At 40.0% G+C, this 22,139-nt stretch overlaps 1 protein-coding gene across 1 annotated transcript in view; it reads left to right on the plus strand.

Annotated features, from left to right (window-relative positions):
* GPRC5B (G protein-coupled receptor class C group 5 member B) overlaps positions 1 to 21,419 on the plus strand; it is a 522,828-nt gene extending 501,409 nt beyond the window's left edge. The window contains exon 4 of the mRNA XM_044089743.1: positions 20,418 to 21,419. Within this exon, the coding sequence (XP_043945678.1) occupies positions 20,418 to 20,462 (45 nt within the window). The 3' untranslated portion in view covers positions 20,463 to 21,419. The remainder of the gene's footprint in view (positions 1 to 20,417) is intronic.
* The last annotated feature ends 720 nt before the right edge of the window (positions 21,420 to 22,139 follow it).

The following is a 22,139-nucleotide window of genomic DNA, read 5'->3' on the forward strand; positions in this document are numbered from 1 at the left end:
ATCTGACAGCATCCAGCCAAAAATGGTTTTACTGAAGTTTAGTAACCTCCCAATACAATCTGCCCAGCTTTGGGCATTCCTGTTCTGAAAGACGTACCATAGTGGCCATGGTCTGGCCAACGAACAGCCTCAGACCTGTAGATACACACACACACACACACACACACACACACACACACACACACACACACACACACACACACATATATATATGCAGTCAGTTTTTGATTGTGTACAGCTCAGATATCTACTTGTGATCAAATGGACTAATTCATAGATAGAAAATAGGCTCTGTAATGTTTTTATCAGGTTACACTGAAGTGTAGTACCCCCTCAGGTGTGCTGTAGGAAGCTCTGACCATTTCCGGCCTCCTTTGACAAACAGCCTGGTCCCACTACATTGTTTGACAGCCAAGACACAGACTTGTGGCCTCTGAAAGTGTTTCCATTAAAGCATGATATGCAAATGAAGCAAGAATTAAAAACCCTGGAATTATCTGATTCCTCTCAGTGACACATCACAGATTATATGAAATTCACCACTGCATTGTTATCTGCTACAGCTTTGGTGAAACCATGGAAGTGAAAACATTCAGAACAACAGTAATTGTCATAATGCAAGCATCCACTGTTGCAATTCATCTAAGTGAATCTGCCACCCATCTCTTAAGCACCTACCTTTTTATTACATACTCTTAGAAAATAACATTATTTAAAAGTAGCAACCGTGTACTGTTACGAATCAATAAATGAGACTAGTACTCAATGTCATGTGTTCTATGAAGGAATTATTTTATTTGTAGAAATAACAGCCAATTTTAGGTAATATATAAGTGACGGTTAAGGAGTGCAGCAGCCCCTTTTAGATGCAGTACAACAGTGGCTGCTTATATTATGTTGTATTATATTTAACCAGTGGCAATTTGTGCAGCAAAAAATGTATAGATAGAGAGAGACAGAGGCAGAGGTACATGTAAGTCAACTTTAGCATGACTTAATATATTTAACAAGTGACAATTTGTGCAGCAACAGATATATAGATAGATTGCCAGAGAGAGAGAGAGATGTAGTTGTATATGCACACACACATACACAATCACACACACACACACACACACACACACACACACACACACACACACACACACACACACACGCTACACAGATATCACATTTTCTAAGCAGAGTAATGCAGTCCAGGGTGAGTGTTACAAGTGAATAACAGACCTTTCAATGGTGGGGAAGCCCTCTGTCTACAATTTGGGGGTCTCATAACACCCCTGCACAGTCATTTATTTCCCTATAAGGCCCATCCTGGTAAGCGTGTTCGGCGATGTCAATGATCACAGCTACTTTTGTCTTTTTTTCATGGACCACTATATCTGTTTTCTTCGCATCTATCTTTTGAACTGTTGGTAATGGGTGATCCCATGTGATGTAGACTTCAGCATTTTCTATGATGCTTTGTGGCTCATATTTCCAGTGTTTTTTAGCCACTTCAATACCATAATGTTTGCACAATCCCTAGTGCGACAGTCTCGCCACATTATTATGCCTTTTAGTATACAGTTCTTCTGCCATTAGTATGTCACAACCAGCAACAGGGTTTGCAACTGTTTCCAGTTCTGTTTTACATAACCTACATTTGTCTGTTTCTCCCACATGTTCAATGGACTTTGTAAACCAATGTGTATGTAGTCCATTGTCTTGGACCATCAGTGTTAACCTTTCATCTTTTGGTTTGAATTCACCTCTCCTTAACCATTCTTGCATTTGATCCTGATCAATATAAGGATGTTCCAAGAGCTGCCAATACTTGCAACGATCTTTATACATTTTCCATATTTCTTTCCTTCTTATCTGATCCTTTACCTTATATACTTTCTTTTGTTTTTTTGGCACATTCAATTGCTACCTGAATTTTATCTACTTCTGGTTTGATTTCCATTCCCACTTGACACCAACCTGTATGCTTCTGCTACACTAAGCAGGGAAGTCATCTTAGATTTATTCTCCTCATGTTTCAAAACTTTCACTATGTTTGGGTCTTGTGAGGTCAGCAGGTATGTATGCAGTCATACAGTTGCAGATCTATACATGTAATCAATTTCAAGAAGGTCCATACCTCCTTTGGAATGGGGAATATATAATCTTGGTATGCACTTATTTTTATAAATCATTTCATGAGCATGAAGTGTCCATCTTGTTTTCCTGTCCAACCTATGCAACACATTTTGGGGTCAGTCAATCCCTCTAAAAATGTACGTTAGGACAGGAAGAGGAAATTGGTTTATAGCTTGAACTTTGATCCTAGGTCTCAGTGCTGTTTTCAAGATTAATTTAAGTCTTCTAAAATTTTACTCATATTTGTTCATGTTTTATAGGTTTATAGGTTCATAGGTATGTACTAGGCTATTGGGCCAAGGGCCTGTGTAAGCTTAGCCAATAAGGTTCCCTGGCTTTCGCCACCCAAGAAGGTTATTTTCCTGTGCCCCTGTTGAGCAGAGCCACAGAACTGATCCCCGGGGTGAATTTCCTATTTCTCATCCACTCATCAAGATTTTTCTTGAAGAGTGCTAGTGAGGAACTCTGCTTGATTTAGATAGGTAGCTTGTTCCAGAGTATGGGAAGTCTCTGGGACAGGAATCTATCCCTCCAGCATGTTCTGTTTATTGTGGTGAGAAGGTTTAGGTCCCTGGAACATGTAGCTTGATGGGATTGGGATTTCTTTAGGTGTAGCATGTCCAACAGTTCTGGGTTTGACATAGCTTTGTATGTCAGGCAGAGATCACCTTGGAGTAGGTGATATGCTACGGAGTAAAGCTTGAGTTTTTTGAGATGGTCAGTGTAGGGCATCTGTTTGAGTCCTGTAATCCTCTTTGTGAGGTATTTTTGTGGCCTTTCCAGCTGATGCAGATGTCCTGTGAAGTACATTCCAAAAGGGGCGTTGTACTCAATAATGGGTCTAATGAGAGCCGAGCAGAGGGGAATAATGACCTCCTTTTTTTCTGGATGAGAACCCTTTCATGATGAGGTGTGCCACATAGAAGGATTTCCTGATTACTATGGCGATGTGATTATCAAAGGAGAGACTACTGTCCACCTGAGTCCCAAGGTCTCTTATCACACCATCGGCATTAATTGGACTGCCACCTATGTGGTAGTTCAAGGGCACCGAGTTCTTACCAAAGGGGATGACACTGCACATTTTGGCATTGAGCCTGAGGCCATAGCTCTGGCCCCAGGCATCAGTCTCGGTGAGGCCCTTCTGTAGTATGTCCATGTCTTTTGGGGACTCGACTATGGAACCTAGTTTGCAGTCATCTGCAAACTTCGTCAGCCAGAGGCCCTCCATGTTAGCCTGTACTTCAGAGAAGTAGATACCAAACAGGAGAGGACCCAGGAATGAACCCTGTGGTACTCCCCTTGTCACATGTTTGAAGTCAGATTTGGAGTCTGCAACTTTTACAGTATGGGTTCTGTCGGTGAGACAGTTGACAACCCATCTTGTGACATATGGATTTATACCAAGTTTAGTGAGTTTATCTATGATTCCAGAATGGGGGATGGTGTCAAAAGCCTTGGTGAGGTCAAGATAGGCTGTGTGAACTGCCTTACCCTCGTCTAATGCTTTGGTGACTGTTTCAAAGAAGTCAGTCAGGTTCAGGAGGCATGATCTGCCCTTCACAAACCCAAACTGGGTGGGGTCCAGAGTCTGAAGGTTACCAAGGTCTTTGTTTATGAGTTCCATGGCTTTGCAGACCAGGCTCTTCAGGCTAATAGGGCGATAGTTCCCAGGGTCCATGATGTCTCCCACTTTGTGGAGTGCTATAACTGTTGATGTGCACCATTCAGTGGGTACAAAGCCTGGCGTGAGGCTGTGGTTGAACATGGTGCTTAGGTAGGGGGCCAGTTTGATCTGAAGTTAATGTAGAATGCAGCTTGGGATGTTGTCCGGTCCCATGGATGCTGTGTTCCTGGCTTTGGAGAGTGCAGTTTTTACCTGCTCAGTTGTGATTGCAGGGGCGCTGCATTCTTCCGGAATGGATATGGACCCTTTGGAGGGTGAGGGGGTAAAGTTGGCACTGAACCTATCCTCCAGGATGTTGGCGATATCAGTTGGTTCTGTAATTTTCGTGCCTTTGTGCTGCAACTCAGAGCAGATCTGGGTGCTGCCACTGAGATTCTTGAAATAGCTGTAGAATGCTTTGTGATTGTCCTTAGAGTTAGTGGAAATCTTGTTTTCATTGCTGGCTTTTAGGATTTTATGAGGGATCTCAGCTTCTTGCTAAGGCTGACTAGGGAGCTCTTCCACTCATGGGATTTTACTCTCTTTTGCAACAGTTTCTTCCTTCTGTTGCATAGTTTGTTTATAGCAGAGGACCACCAGATTGGCTTCCTTTATTTGGAGGATAGCGTCTTGGTTCTGCTAGGGATAGCACAATCCATGCACTCGTGCAAGTGCATGTAGAGTGCATTTGTATAAGATTCGGGAGTCGTAACTGCAGTGTTCATCTGCATGGGTGTTGTGAAGTTTGCCACTTCTGTCTTAAGAAGCATGAAGTTGGCTTTGGAGAAATTTTTTATAGTGGTTTCCTTAATGGGGGGGGGGGGCAGGATCTGGATATCTATGGTGATTAGCTTATGGTCTGATCTGACCAACAAGGAGTTGACTTCAGGTGTGGAACACCGGTCACTCATGCTGGTAAATGACTAAGTCTAAGATATTTTTTCCCCTGGTGGGGGTGTGGATAAGTTGATCCAGGGCATTGGAGTTTATGAATTCTAGAAATCGTTGAGCGAAGGTATTGGTGCATAAGTAGTTCTCCTAGTTAATGGTGGTGTAGTTGAAGTCGCCCATTATTAAGGTGTTTGGTTGAACCCTAATATTTTCCAGTATATCAAGAAAAGAGGAGTAGGAATCCTGGGGCATGGTAGGGTATCTGTAGCAAGCTACAATATGGATTGCAGCTTTGCCCAGAGTTAGTTGCACTTGGATAATTTCAGATGCATTATGTTGGGCAACTAGCCTGGAGGAGTGGATATCTTTAATAAATATGGACACACCTCCACCCTTGGTGTTCCAGTCCTGGGTAGATGACCGAAAGACATGATATGAGTTATATCCTGGTAATGCAGGGATGCTCTCTAGAGACCTGAACCAGATTTCAGTCACTGCACAGATATCGATGTTCTCCATTTTAAGGAGTGCCTCTAGTGAGTGCATTTTGAGGTTTAGACTTCTAGCGTTGAGTAGCATTACCTTCAGTTGTTGCTTGCCTGTAACTGTTATGGCGGTGGGTTTGTCTTTTGAGCCTTGCCTAAAAAAGGCACTATAGGGACAGCAAGATCCTTAGCCAGCATCCAGAATCCCAGGGCCGACAGGTGCAGGCCATCTCTGGCAAAGCATCATGGCCTGTCCACCATGTTGTCCCAGGCAGACAGATAGTGGATCCCCTTAGAATGACATCAGAAGCTTAGCTAATTGTTGAAGTCAATAATTTTGTCCTTGTACTGCGGTATCATTCTGGGCGAAGGTAGGATGCTACTCAGGGCTAGGGTCATACCTGCCTGGATTACACGATCGGAGAGATCCTCCATGTCTTTTTTCATGTAGTCCAGGGAGGTACATCTCAGGTCATTCACACCAACATGGACAATGACTGAGTCATATTTGTACTTGTTGTGGAGTGACCTGAGTGCATGGGTTATGTGGTGGATCCTGGCACCCGACAGGCAGCTAACAGTAACCTTCTCCTTGTCTATTCTGGTGAGTGGGACATCAGTGTGCCTGACTGTAGAGTCACCTGTAACTAATGTGTTAGGCACGTTGTTTTGCCTTATGGGCTGTGGTTGAGTGGCACACTGGTCTGTGTGTTATGTGTCTTTTGGAATGTGTTGAGGGGTGGAGGTTGCTTGTGTTTCTGCTTTGGAGGTCTCTGTTGCTTGGTCAGATTATTATTGAGAGCCTCCGAGAATGTTTTTGTGTATCTATGTGTGGGTTTTGGTGGTGTAGGTATAGTAGGACTATGTGATGGGTGTGGTATGGTGCGAGTGATTACCTTCTCCTCTTGACTGAGAAGTTCAGTCCTGGGATGAGAGAGCTTTGCCTCCAGTTTGGCAAGATAAACACATTTCTCACGGGTTATGTGTTGGGTGGTAGGAGGAGAGGGTTGTCAGTGTAAATGAGGCAATTGCTACATTGCCACAAGATGCCCAGATTCATCAGGTCAACAGGAGAGAACACCGGGAGCTGTCCCTTGGACATGCCTGGATAATCACTAAATTTCTCTAGATAAGTGAGGGAAGTAAGTACTAGAGCTGTTTTCCTCGAAGTAACTTGAGGAAGATAAGTACAAAATCTGTTTATCCCTATGAAATGAGTGTGCTTCAGTAGTTTGTAGCTTATTTAGTGCTTACAACAGATATGAACCAGTGCTAAGCACAGATTAGCAGATTCAAGTGCTAAACGTAAGAATCTGGCTAGTTCTAAGGGAAAAACTGAAGAAGACACTTCATGGCACCGGGAATAGTTTAATCCTAGTTAAGCAGTGCTGCGCAATGTGCAAAACCACACAAACATGGGATTTTAAGCAGAAAGATGAAAGGGATGGAAATAGCCTAAAACGACCAATAAAACTACAGTTTCTGGGTTCGAACCACTCCTCCAGTGACAGATATAGGCTGTTCCAAAGCTCACCAGTCTCAATGATGAACAGAGAAGCTTCCCTCTATCTTAGAAAGGTCTGGGCAACACAGGAACTTGCAAACAGCTCAGAATTCAGCAAACTCTGAAAACTGGACTTTACTAGATCTAGAGAGGTGGGAAATGAGTAGAGGGGTAGGATTTTTTTTGTTTTTGTCGGGGTTTTTTTTCAAAAACTTAAGGTAAATCAGATGAGGAATTAAAGGCACAACTGCAAGTGGTTAAATTGTTGATTCTTCATCAGTTCTCAAATATTTATACACTCCCTCTTGCTCAAGTTCGTTTATATCACATTCTTGTCCTAAACTGATGTTTTCTTGGTGCTGAAGCTTTACTGCTTTAAATCTTGTTTTGCACGTTTATCAAGACCAAATGACATTCTTATATCCTCTGAAAAAATTTTGACCACTTGCAGTTGTGCTTGCAAATCCTCATCTGATGAACTATAGAGTTTTAAAATGTCCACAAGAAGAAGATGAGAAGTCTTTGCACTATTAATTTCTAGGAAGCAAGTTGTACCCATGATCTAATTTGTCAAGTAGACAGCTTAATGGGCTAAGGGCAAGACAAAAGAGCAGCAGTGACAGTCACCCTGGAATATCCCCCTTAGGATTTTTATCCCTGGAATAATGATTTGTCCTTTAACATTGCTTAATTGCAAAGCGGTTTGCTACTGTTTCATGGTCACTGTAATGTAATCAGTCAGAGTAGGGTGTATCTTATACATTTTTAAACACTCTTTTATCCATGAATGTGGGATACTGTCAAATGCTTTTTTGCAGTCTTCTTTTTGGCTTTTCCCGGTTAGGGCTCGCCACAGCAGATCACCTGGCCGCTCATGAGTGGCAGTGGAGTTTTACAGTGTCGAGTTGCAGTCTGTCCATGCCATACTTAGATTCGTCCCCTTTTTACAGTTCTCCATTATGACTTTATTTAATAATAAATGATTTTTTTATTCCATATGACTTTCTTTTATTACCATTTTGTTCTGTTGCCATGATTGAGTTTTCTTCTAAATGAGTATAAACTCTATCGCCATCAATTACATTGTATAGTTTATAGGTCATTTTAAGGCAAATTACTGGCCTCTAGATTTTAGGATAGCTTGTAGGTTCATGTTAACCAGGTTGATATCTGTCTGGGTGTGCATACAACTAATTTATGTAAAGATGATAATACTGTTAGCTAGAAGTTAGGTGCAGCATCTGGGCCTGGGGTTTTCCAGTTAGGAGCTTTTCTTAACTTTGTTCCAATCTCTTTGGCCATTACTTCATCCCATTTCTTATCCTGTACATTAGAACTTCTTATTCTTTCTTTTACTTCTTCTGTCCATTTAGCATCTTTGTTATGTTCCACAGCATCGTCATTGATATTTCTCAAAACTATATCTATTTTCTTCTAATTATAGTGGTGTTTCCTTCCTCTTCCCTTGTTTCCCAGTTCCCTATAAAACTTTTTTGGATCATCAATAAATTGCTTATTTTGTACTTTTCCTTTATATTTATCTGCATGTCTTCTAGGTTTATCTGCCTGTGCTATTTTTAGTTTACTATTTGGGATAGTGCACATTAGATCCTGATCTGTTCCGATATTGCACAAGTGCACATTGCTTTTGTCATGTCTATCCTTCTGAGTATTTTTGTTTATCTGCTATCTCTTCTATACTCTAACAGTGGTACCTCTTGTCTTAATTGCTTTATGTTTTTCTCTATTCGATACTTCCATGATGGCATATGATTTCTCCACTTCCTTTCCCTTACTATCCTGTGTTTTTGTGGTTAGTCTTTATCTGTTATTAATTTAGCTGCACAGTAATATATCCTATTTACTTCTGTTATATCCCACGAGTCTCTATGAACAGTCTTAATTACTGTGTTCATTTGTTTTATCAAACTTCTAACTTTTGGGGTTTTATTAACTTTCTGTAGTCTTTTTCTTTCATTGATATGTCTGTCCATCTCTATTAAATCGAACAGCTCTTCTCTTGGGTCATTTTCTTTTAAACTGAGGGCTCATTCTTTGTTCTCCATTTCCTGCAGCATTCTACAGAGAGTTCTAGAGCATCTTCCTGTGCCACATTCTCTTCATCTTCATCCTGTGCCATCCTTTGCTCTTTTATATTGGAACTCAGTGGCCTATCACTCCACAACACTGACTGTGTCAGAGTTGTCACAGTTTCCTGTTCCTTCCCTTGCTGTACAACTCCAACTGAACTTCTGTACTGGTTTCCTATGGAAGGCTCCAAAATATCTTCATATGGTAACTGATCAGATGATTCCTGCTCCACTGATTTCTCCTTAATTTGTGGATCCATTGCTCTATCCTGTTGTCCTTGGAGGAGTGGTTTCTGCCCAGAAACTGTAGTTTTATTGACCATTTTGGGCTAATTTCTATCTCTTTAATCTTTCTGATATAAAAACACATTTGTGCATTTTTTGCATTTGTATAAGCTCAGTATATCCTGCCCAGGTGTCCTGCAGAGGCCTACAATGCCAGAGAGACAAAAGGAGAGACCTTGGAGTGTTTAAGTACCATTTTTTGGTTTTTCTTGTTGCTTATTGCTATTTCCGCCTAAACGCTCATTTTCTGGCATTTACTGTTTCTCAGAATGCTCATTTTACACTGAAATTAAATTTATTTGTGCCTGCACTTTAAAAAAGTTGTTTTTTGTTGTAAATTGTATTTTTTAACTGTTACTGGCTTCCCACTCATGTGCGACAGCCATTACTGCACTATAAAAGTGTTTTTGCATTTGTTTCTACTGTTTTCTTGGAAAAAAAATTCTTGCTATTTTCCCACCATACTAAGCTAGAAAAGTCCAGTTTCAGATATCTGCTGGCACCTGAACTGAGTTTAAGCTTCTGTGTTGGCCATACCTTACTTGGGCAAAAAGGAAGTTTCTTTGTTCACCATTGAGAGTGGGGAGCTCTGAACAGCCTACCTGTCCTTGGAGGAGTGGTTTCTGCCCGGAAACTGTAGTTTTATTGGCCATTTTGGGCTAATTTCTATCCCTTTAATCTTTCTGATATAAAACAGCATTTGCATGGTTTTTGCATTTGTATAAGCTCAGCAGATCCGGCCCAGGTGTCCTGCAGTGACCTATGATGCCAGAGAGACAAAATGAGAGACCTTGGAGTGTTTAAGTACCATTTTTTCTTTTTTCTTGTTGCTTATTGCTATTTCCGTCTAAACGCTTGTTTTCTGGCATTTATTGCTTCTCAGAACGCTCATTTTACACTGAAATTGCATTTATTTGTGCCTGCACTTTAAAAAAGCCATTTTTGTTGTAAATTGTATTTTTTAACTGTTACTGGCTTCCCACTCATGTGCGACAGCAATTACTGCACTATAAAAGTGTTTTTGCATTTGTTTCTACTGTTTTCTTGAAAAAAAAAAACAAACAAAAAAATCTTGCTATTTTCCCACCTTAGTGGTGCTGCGGTAGCATTGTCGCCTCACAGCAAGATGTTGTCCCGTTCGATTCTCAGACAAAGTGTCTTCTGTGTGGCGGCATAAGTGAATGGGCGTGCCTTCGTTGAAGGTTGTGCATCAGGGCTGGTAACTCAGCACATAAAAATCCTCTACCAAACATTAGTGGGCCGGAGTTCCGCTGTGTCGACCCCTAACCGGGATAAGCCGAAAGACACAACAACAACAACAACAACTAAGCTAGAAAAGTCCAGTTTCAGATATCTGATGATACCTGGACTGTGTTTAAGCTTCTGTGTTGGCCATACCTTACTTGGGCAAAAAGGAAGTTTCTTTGTTCACCAGTGAGAGTGGGGAGCTCTGAACAGCTTACCTGTCCTTGGAGGAGTGGTTTCTGCCCAGAAACTGTAGTTTTATTGGCCATTTTGGGCTAATTTCTATCTCTTTAATCTTTCTGATATAAAAAATGCATTTGCGCAGTTTTTGCATTTGTATAAGCTCAGCAGATCCTGCCCAGGTGTCCTGCAGAGACCTACAATGGCAGAGAGACAAAAGGAGAGACTTTGGAGTGTTTAAGTACCATTTTTTGTTTTTTCTTGTTGCTTATTGCTATTTCCGCCTAAACGCTCGTTTTCTGGTATTTATTGCTTCTCAGAATGCTCATTTTACACTGAAATTGCATTTATTTGCTCAGTGGCGGTTAGCTAGGGTTAAACTATCCCAGGCTCCACAGAGTCTGCTCTTCAGTTTTTCCCTTGGTACTAGCGAGTCCGTCCATTTTAGCACTGAAATCAGAGTTTTCTGACTAGCACTTGGCTCAATAAGAGACAGAAGCATGAATAAACTATTGTACTTGATCCCCAACTGTTGTTTGTAGGGAACAGTCAAACTGCTCTCCCCTACCAGGCAAATAAGAATAGTTCCTTAAACCATTCAGGCATGTCCAAGAGTCAGCTCCCAGTGTGTTCTCATGTGCACCTGATGAATTCGGGCATCCTGAGGCAATGTCACAACTGCTTCATGTACACAGACAACCCTCTCCTCCTACCACACACCAAAATCTGCAAGAGATGTACTTACATAGCTAGACATGAGGCAAAGCTCTCTCCAGTCACGACTGGAATTGACAGTCAAGAGGAGAAGGTACCAACTTACAGCACTCCACCTACTACACATAGACCCACCACACATGCAACTGCAAACCCCACACACAGATACATAAAGACATATTCGGAGGCTCTAAATAAAAATTTGCGGAAACAACAGAGACCTCCAAAGCAGTCACGCAAGCAACCTACACCCACCAACACACAGCAATCATCACATAACCACCAAAACCAGTGTGCCGCAGAACCGCAACCCTTAAGGAAAAACACCTTACCAAACACACTTGTCATAGGTGACTCCATAGTCAGGCACACCGATGTCCCCCTCACCAGGCTGGACAAAGAGAAGGTCACTGTCAGTTGCTTGTCGGGTGCCAGAATCCGCCACATTACCCACGCACTCAGATCACTATATGACAAGTACAAATACGACTCTGTCATTGTCCATGTTGGTGTGAATAACCTGAGACGTACCTCCCTGGACTACATGAAAAGAGACATAGAGGAGCTCTCTGATTATGTAATCTAGGCATGTATGACCCTAGCCCTGAGTAGCATCTTACTCTCACCAAGAATGATACATCAGTACAAGGAAAAATTATAAATTTCAACAATTGGCTAAGTTTTTTGTGTCATTCAAAGGGGATCCAGTACCTGTCTGCCTGGGATGACATGCTCGACAAGCTTCGATGCTTCACCAGAGATGGCTTGCGCCTGTCACCCTTGGGATTCAGGATACTGGAAAAGGCTCTTGCCACCCCAATAGAGCCTTTTTTTGGCAAGGCTCAAAAAACACCACCATAACAAGTACTAGTGACAAAAAACTGAGGGTAATACTGCTGAAAGCTAGGAGTTTAAAACACAAAATGCACTCTCTTGAGGCACTCCTCAATATGGAGAACATCGATATTTGTGCAGTAACTGAGACCTGGTTCAAGGCTTAAGAGAGCACCCCAGCGATTCCAGGCTAAAACTCATACCACACATTTCAGCCACAAAACCCGGACCGAAATACAAACGGAGGAGGCATATCCATATTCATCAAGGATAACCACACCTCCAGACTGGTTGCAAAGTATGATGCCTCAGAAGTCATCCAAGTGCAACTGACAATGGGCAAAACTGCAATCCAGATTGTAGCTTGCTACAGATCACCTTCCCAGCCCCATGACACGCACTCATCTTTCCTCGAGGTACTGAAAAACATGAGAATCCAACTGAACACCCTTAAACTGGGTGATTTGAACTACCCAAACATCAAATGGGAAAACAATGGAAGTACTAATACCTTTGCTCAGCGCTTCCTGGAGTACATTAACTCCAATGCTCTGGACCAGCTTATTAACACCCCCACAAGAGGTAAAAATATACTGGACCTGGTCATCACCAACATGAGGGACAAATGCTCAACACCTGTGGTAAATTCCTCATTGGTCAGATCAGATCACAAACTCATCACCCTAGATATCCACATACCACCCTCACCCCCCAGCCCAAAGGAAACCATGGTGAAAAACTTCCCCAAGGTGAAGTTTATGCTACTCAAGACAGAGGTGGCAAACTTCACTACTCCCCAGCAGAAAGGCAATATGATTGAATCTGCTATATCCTACACAAAAGCACTCTACAAGCACCTACATGAGTGCATGGACCATGCTATCCCAAACAAGACCAAGACCCACTCCTCGAAAAAGAGGAAACCAGTCTGTGGACCCCGGCCATAAATAAGGTCTATAATAGAAGGAAGAAATTATTGCAAAAAAGAGTAAAAACCCAGGAATGGAGGGGCTCCCTGACCAACCTTAGCAAAAACTAAGACCCTCATAAAAACCTGTAAGGTGAGCTTTGAAAGAAAAATTGCAACAGACACCAAAGACAATCACAAAGCATTTTTTAGCTATGTCAAAAACCTAAATAACAACTCATAGATCTGCTCTGAGCTACAGTGTAATGGTTCATAATTCACGGAACCAACTTACATCGCTAATATACTGGCAGATAGGTTCAGTGCAAACTTCACCCCACCTTCACCCCTCAAAGGGCCCATTTCCATACCAGAAGATTGTACTGCCCCTAAAATCACAGACAATCAGGTGAAAACAGCACTTTCCAAAGCAAGAAACACAGCATACATGGGACCAGGCAGCATCCCAGGTTGCGTACTACATGAACTCCAAAACAAATTAATCCCTCACCTTAATACCATGTTTAACCACAGCCTCACCTCAGGCTATGTGCCCACAGACTGGCGCATGGCAACAGTTATACCACTCCACAAAGGAGGTGCTACCACTGACCCCGGGAATTACCATCCCATCACCTGAGTCTCGTCTGCAAGGCCATGGAGCGCATCATCGTGAAACTCATAAACAAAGACATTGGGAACCTACAAACCCTTGACCCCACCCAGTTTGGGTTCATAAAGGGAAGGTCTTGTCCCCTATATCTGGTTGACTTTTTTTAAATGGTCACTAAAGCAATAGATGAGGGAAAGGTGGTTCACAGAGCATACCTTGATCTTGCAAAGGCCTTCGATATCATTCCCCACTCAGGAATTATTGACAGACTCACCAACCTAAATATAAACCCCTATGTTACAAGATGGGTTGATAACTGGCTCATGGATAGAACCCATTCAGTGAGAATAGGAAACACTAGATCCAACTCCAAACCTGTGACTAGTGGTGTACCACAGGGCTCAATCCTGGGACTCCTCCTGTTCGGTCTCTACTTCTCGGAGGTACAAGCAAACATGGACGGACTATGGCTAGCAAAGTTTGCAGACGACTGCAAACTGGGTGCCATACTTGAGACCCCTACTGATGTAGATATCTATCAAAGGGGTCTTACGGATACAGATACGTGGTGCCAAAACCACAGTCTCAAGCTAAATGCCAAAAAGTTCATCATCATCCCCTTTGGGAAAAAACAAGTACCTATGAATTACAACATAGGTGGTAGCCCACTTACCATGGAGAGTGTGATAAGAGACCTAGGGACTCAGTTGGATAGTAATCTCTCCTTCGACAACCATATTGCTAAAGTGGTTAGAAAATCCTTCTACTTGGCTCACTTTATCACAAAAGGGTTTGCATCCAGGAATAAGGATGTTATTGTCCCCCTCTTCTCATCACTCATTAGACCCATTATTGAATATAATGCCCCATTCGGGATGTACCTAACAAGACATCTGCAACAACTGGAGAGGCCTCAAAAGTACCTCACAAAGAGGATAAGAGGCCTCAGTTGCCCTATGCCATGAGGCTAAAAAAAACTCAGACTGTACTCGGTCGCGTATCAGCTACTCAGAGGTGATCTCTGCCTAACATACAAGGCTATGTCAAACCCCAAATTGCTAGAAATGCTCCACCTAAGTAAAACCCAATCCACCAGCGCTACACACTGAAGGGACATAAACCTGACATCATCAATAAACAGAACTTGTTGGAGGGACAGATTCATGTACCAGAGACTTCCTTTGCTCTGAAATAAGGTCCCCATATATGTGAGGCAGAGCTCCTCATTAGCGCTCTTCAAGAGGAATCTTGAAGAGTGGATGGGAAACAGGAAATTCACCCCAGGAATCATTTCGGTGGCCCTGCTAGACAGGGGCATAGTAAACTAAACCACTTGGGAGAGAAGCGTAAGCAAAAACATTTTTTTGGCTAGGCTTAATTATGTCCTAGGGCCAATAGCCTAGTACCTACCTATGAATCTATGAACCTATGATGTTATCAAAATTAGATTCCCTACACTAAATCCTTGACTCTGCAGGTAACCCATAACCTCGGTTTCATTTTCTTTACCTTCTCCATTAGCTAATTCTCTTTTCTAAATTTCCTCTTAGTTTTCTTATTTTTTGCATTGTAACATTTTCCATATACGGATACCTTTGTCTACATTTCTCTTCAGATATCTTTGGTGCTGCTGTTTTTGTATTGACTAGTTTTGCTTTCCCCTTTGCATAAATATTGCAACATATTAAATCACTTTCTCTTAACCATTTCCACATTTCTTCTTCAGATTTCTCTTGCTCCTCCTGTTTCTCCTTACTTGGGGGACTCCTTGTTCCATCATGGTGTGATATAACCTATGAAAAATAAATGTGAGTCAACCAACACAGTCCAAGCAGTCCAAGCAAGATAAACTTCTCTTGAACACCAAAAAATATATAAAGAAATGGTTTATTGAGGAAGGTTAGCGCTTTTGCGGGGTTACCGCTTCATCAGACCAAAATACAGAAACATATTAAAACACAGAGATATTTTAAAGGTAACACAACCAATCAGCTAAAACCAATTAAAAAAGACCAATCAAACAGAGTGATGTAACCCATATCACTGCCTACTCAGTAGGGCTGGTTTAAGATGTACACCACTGTTAAGTCCTGGATATTCAAATGCTCGCAAAGAAACAATCCATTTTAACTCGCACATCTCAATAAAATTATTAAAATCACCTCTCCTAATGTGGGAATGCAAAAGTTGTAAAACCCTAAATTTAGAAGTATTGTGTCCTGAAAACAATAAAGCATGAGTAATACAACTATTCTCTTAGTTTGGTTGTTCTGTTTGTGAGTCTCCTTCAGCAGTGTGCTCAGCTTATTTTTGTCTACTGATATAACTTATGTTAGACTTTCTACACTAAATCCTTCACTTTGCAGGTATTCCATAGCTTCAGCTTTTATTTTTTAACTTCTGCTTTCCTAACCTTTCGTCCTGCATTCCTCTTTGTGGTCTTATTTTTTATTGTGAAATTTTCCATGTCTGGATGCCTTTGCCAGTATTTCTCTTTGAATATCTTTGGGGCTGCTTTTTTGTATTGGTTAATTTGGCTTTTTCCTTTGCATAAATATTGCAGCATATCTGATTTGTCTTTCTTTCCCATGTCCATATTTCTTTTTTATATCTTTCAAAATTTTCTAGATTTTGTATTTTATATTTTCACACTTCCTTAGTCACTTCTTTTTTCCAAATGGCCCAAGATTTCTTGGTCTATATAATGTCTTTCATAAATCTGTTGTATTAATGAACACAAATCTTTGTTTGAAACTTCTGTCAGTTTTTCTTGTGCAAGTATTTTTCTTTCCTCCAGTTTCTCTCTTATTCTTAATCTTTTTGTGTATCTTCTGTCTGGAAATTCTGGGCTTTTTGCATAATTTCTTTCTTATCCTTAATAGTTCACTCTGTCGTCATTATGGCTCTTTCCTGGCCTATCAATGTTTGTGATATTTGTGAACTGCTACTATCTTCTACAACACTGGGGCCATCCTGGGCCTGGCCTGGCCCCAGTGTAGGAATGTTTCCATGTCTTGAGGATTCTACACTTCATTTTTTCCCATTCCTGGCATGAGTGTACCTGCCAGGATTGGGGACTTTTTTATCCTGGGTTTTGTACACCCAGCTATCGTTTTTATTTTAACCTACTACTGTCCATGATGTATGTTATATAAAACACAGTCTATATATCAGTGTCGTCTTGGTGAGATTTTCTTTAAAATGGGGTACACCTCATGAAGGTACTCACCAAGACTTGAGGATGAATTCAATTCCAGCATTAATCCTTTGTTTGCTGATTTATCATCTCTCCATTCAGACCCATTCCATTATCCATTATGATTTCATGCTTTTTAATTTCTTCAAATCTTTTGGGTTTCTAATACCATGATGGGTATGGACCCCATTCCTAAGTCAAAGTATAATTAAAGTTCATAACATTAGTATTGTTTCAGTCTTTGATGTCAGCTTTCTGCAGGTCATATGGAGTTACATGTATTGGTAACATATCTAAATATGATTGTAGATTCTTTTTTATATGACCCGTTGCTCATGCTACTATTGGAATTGTCTGGGTATCTTTCTTCCACATTGCTCTCATTTCTGCCTGCAAATCCTGATATTTTATTACTTTGTGTCTCTCTTTATGCAAGACAATGTAGTCACTAGGTATGGCGATTTCAATGGTCAATGCTACTTTTGTCTTCTTTTCATGGACCAGTATATCTGGTTTTCTCACATCTATCTTTTGAATTGTTGGTAATGGGTGATCCCATGTGATGTAGACTTCATCATTTTCTATGATGCTTTGTGGCTTGTGTTTCCAGTGTTTTTCAGCTACTTTAGTATTGTAATGTATACAGGGAGGAATGCATCATGAACCATTAGACTGTTTCACCGCTTAGCAGAAATATGTGATCCTATTGCTGAACAAGCCTATGCCTGACCAGAGGGTATGTAAGCAGGTCATTGTCCCACAGCACATGCAGTCTGAATCTAATTAGTGACATACTCTCAGATGGTAAGCAACACAGTGCAGGGAATGAAAGCTGGCTTGTCTTGTCAGAAGGGTGGGTCCCTTCTCTGCTAGTAAATGCATACATATCTGGAAGGAGTTTCTGCTTTTAATAACATACTGACAGAATGACCCAGAAAAGGCAAATTCCAGTAAACATGAATACTTTCTGCATTGATATTTGCATTATTACTGCTGCTGGGGAAGAAACCTCACGGAAGAAAAGAAGAAAAAAAGAAAATAAACCTGCAGTGTCATGGCTCAAGCAGGGAAATATTTAACCCTTGCTTTGTTCTAGTGAGAAAAAAAATAAGGCCTATATGAAGTTAGTAAAGTTAACTTATGGGGTCAAGTCAACTCAAGGGAAGCAAAAATCTGAATCGAAATAATTGTAGTATGTATAGCTATCAATATAGCTACAGATATGGCTATAGCTATAGATATATATATAGATGTAGATAGATTGATATAGGGAGTAATAGAGTTTGTTGAGTCACAGTTCTTTGAATGTGTAACTTGAGAAACTGAAAACAAGGAATGTGATCCAGTGACTCCAAGAAGAGGACATTAAATGGGCCAATCCCTCCCCCAACCATGGTAGTACTAGCTTTCCTGTTATGTTATAAAACGTTTCCCTGTGTTTAAAATCTATTTTTTTTCTGATGAGTTACAGTATATATATATATATTTGGGGTTTTCCCCATTCCCAGCTGCAGGCATACCTCTCAACCTCTTAGTAAAAAAAATCTGGACAAATCTTGATAGAATGGGGGGACATAGGCCCTAAAACAGGGACATATTTTAAATATTGCTCTTATAGACTTAGAAAGTTGCTAGAATAAAATAATTTGTCTTAGCATACATTTTTCTGAAGGATATGAAGTCTGAAACAGAAATGTATATCATTATTTAGTGACTTAAATCCTCAGATCATACCAGTGTTTTTCCAAAAAATCACAAATTTTATGAGGAACAGATCAAAAATACAAGACAAACATCTGGACATTCTGCAAAAATATGTCCAGCTGAGAGGTATGGCTGCAGTGCGATCTTGAAGTTGGTACATATATTGTAAGTAGCAGAGTTTTGGGGAGGTGCAGGGAGGTTTACCCTCTGCAAAAGCTTTTATAGTTGATGTTTTCAGTTTTGGTGTGTGACACTTTGATGTTCTACTTTTTCAATCTTCTGGGTCCACTGTTGTGAATGTCAATGTTCTGGACATTTCACATTCTTACTAGGATCTGTATATATATATATATATATATATATATATATATATATATATATATATATATATATATATATAGAGAGAAGAGATAAATGTATACACACACACACACACACACACACACACCCTCACACACACACACACACACACACACACACATGCATGCACACACACACACACACACATATATATATATATGTATATATATATATATATATATATATATATATATATATATATATATATATACATATATGCATAAAAGCTACATATAATTTCATATACTGTGACACTTCAGTTTATTCCAGTTGCTATATGAGGAACAATATTTGCATTGATTTGGTACTGGGAGTTATCTATGGATGTTTATCCTGAAAGGATGGTAGTATTGGATAATACCAGGTATTTGATGCCAACTAAATGTATTCTTTTAATTATGCAGCAGCATTCTGTAGGTCTGAAACCACTTTCTGATTAACATCACTTGGTCCTGACCTGAATGCCAGCAGATAGTGCTTATATTCCTGAATGAATCTTCTTTAACTGATGCACTTTTGTAGGTACTATGATCAGTTCTCTCAGCCTGAATGACACAGCTAGTTGTTTGACTGACAGATCTGAACTACTGTAGTAAAAGCTGGATTAAAAAAATCGCAGAATCCCAAGTGCATAATGTTCAGAAACAAAACACTGCTAAGCAAATAAAACAATCCTTTAATGTAAAAACTTTCTGCCAAGACTCTGCACCCACTACACCACATTCTTTAAAATTTTGACTGAAGGAAACTCACGCATAGAAAGGTGAAGAACACTTGATGGCTGTGCTTACTTCATTGTTAGCATGCAAAAGTGTTCAGATTCAGCAGTACTGATTCATTGTATACTATAGCACAAGAGCTTGTATTCTGGCATAGTAAGGTAGAACTCCAAAATATCTATCAATCAAGCCAACCTCTGAAAAAGTCTTATTACCATATACTAAGCTAAGTTATCTATGATGGTTAATAGAAGATAAAAGATATTGCATTCCCAGTCCTAGATTGATTTGTTTTCTTTTTTTTTACTATTAACAGCATGTGTTGGTTTGCCAGATTAAACCAGTGTTTCAGTCTCCATATGTTTAGATTTACAAAGTATACTGCTTGAAATTTTTGCATTTGCTTTTAACAGTAAAGTGTTAATTGCAACAAATGAAACTGACAAAGTATCTAGGTCTGCATTTGCTAAGGGCTGGAACCATCACGCATCTAGCAAGAGAACTGCAACCCAGTCTACATAGCAACGAACACAAACAAGTTTAACAATTCTTCTCTGTTTCTGTGCTTTTGTTTTTAGAGGGCAGTATGTCATATCCTGACTCTCACAATTTCACACAAAAGTCCATTGTTGTGATCAACAATTGATTATTTCTTCATTGATCTTCATATCTGTTTTGGATAAAAAGTGAACATTTGCAATTGTTCTGAATTACTGACACGTTTCTTTATATTTATTTGTACAAGTATGTAACTAAACAGTACCGGAATCATACATTTTAAGACAATTCTCTATAATGTTCTGAAACATTGTATTTAAATAGCTGCTAGAGTTGTGAGTGATAATGCTTTCTTACGAGAATGGCTGTCTTACGCTCTTTTGTTTCTTGCTGCCGTTTTAGATTCCTTCTGCACCTCCAACGTACACTGGAAGACATGTCTGGTAAAAGGCCATCATTTCCATAGAATGCAGACATCTGAAAATTAATTGTTCATTTCTTAGTCTACCAAATTCCCAAGAGAATCCTCACGAACAATGACAGATCCAGAAGAGGAGGGGTCAGACAGAAGCTGTGGAAATCCCTCAAAGTGGGAATCGTACTGCTGTAAACACAGTTCTATTGAATTACCTTTTCTTATGGTGCAGAATCTGAAAATTAAAGCAGATATTATCAAACTCTGGATTAATCCAGTTTTAAATTATATGGCACACTGCACCAACAGCTTCATATCTAGCTACAGCTGTGGATGTTCTGTACTCTTTGCACAAGTCAGTCCTTCACTTTGGGAGCAAATCAGTCTTGCAAAAGCTCTGCATAAAAATCAAGCAATTTTACTGCTACAGATTATAATATGTCTGAAATTGGTGCAAAGCAGTCTTGGAAAAACTTTGTATAAAAGTCAAATAATTATTGCTACAGATTTTAACATGTGTGAAATTTGTTGCTATCAGCCCAGAACAGGCAACAAAGATAATGCCATTAATGGAATCAGTTTTCTTTGAAATATTTTTCTAGACTTAATTTTGGTAGAGAGAAAAGTGAAAATAATTACTAAGTGGTATTCATCACAGCCTTGCCTGTCTAGCTATTACTTCTAAGCTATGGTAACAGTTATTGTAAAGCATACACCATAATCATTAGTAACGCCAGAAGAATTATATTTTGATTTTCTTAAATTGCTATGGTTGTTAATGTACTCCCAAGAAGATGAACACATCTGTGCTTTGAAGAATTAAACTTGAGTGCACTCCGTGAAAAAACAGAAACGTCCCTTGGAATTTCGCTAGTGTCAAGGTTACACTTTTGTGCGGTTTCATGCAGTTTCTTACCTGCTGTTCACTAATACAAATCCTTGACCACCATACAGATGATGTCAGTAAAAAGATTTGCATATGAAGCTTACAGAGGCATTCATCATTTGTTTTGTAGTCTTGTCATCTTTTCAGGGTTATAATATTGGCTTACGGGCTTCTCATTGTATATATAGAATGTCAGACTTAGAAAAAAAAAAACAACTGGAGGTTATGAACATTTTTATCAAACAGGCTGCCAAGATGCTCACTGCAGAGTAAAACAAAAGTACCTAGTGCAGTACATTCTGGGACGTATTAACACAGTATGTCAATTTTATAAAGAAGCTATACTACCATAACACACATAAGTATGTAGCCATAACCGCATGTACTGCTATGTTAGCAATGAGTTGATCAAGAAAAGTGTGTTCCGAGCCAATGAAAACAGCAGACTAGGTAACACCAAATTTTAAGCCTTAATGATGATATGGTTAGAATGTTTAGGTAGCATTTATAATTTTTGTACTTTGTTTAACAACATTTTATTTTCTTCATAATACGGAACACCTCACCCAAATCGTACCCTCTGTAAAATAAGTAGCATGGCTTTTAATGATTAAGTGTATCAATGCACTGAATTCATAAAGTTTACCACAAAATGTACATGACGTACAGACTTTGTGGTAATACTTTCAAATTCAAAGACAGGCCTAATGTAGTGCTTCTGCACAAAGACATTCAGCACTGCATCGGGCTATCTCTGCAGCTGTGCCATTTCCTAATGAGGTAGTCAGTGGAGAGGAATATGCTGATTATTCATGTTTTCTCC

This window comes from Protopterus annectens, chromosome 12.part0 (assembly GCF_019279795.1).
Source record: "Protopterus annectens isolate FY-2018-M chromosome 12.part0, PAN1.0, whole genome shotgun sequence".
Classification (NCBI taxonomy): Eukaryota; Metazoa; Chordata; order Ceratodontiformes; family Protopteridae; genus Protopterus; species Protopterus annectens.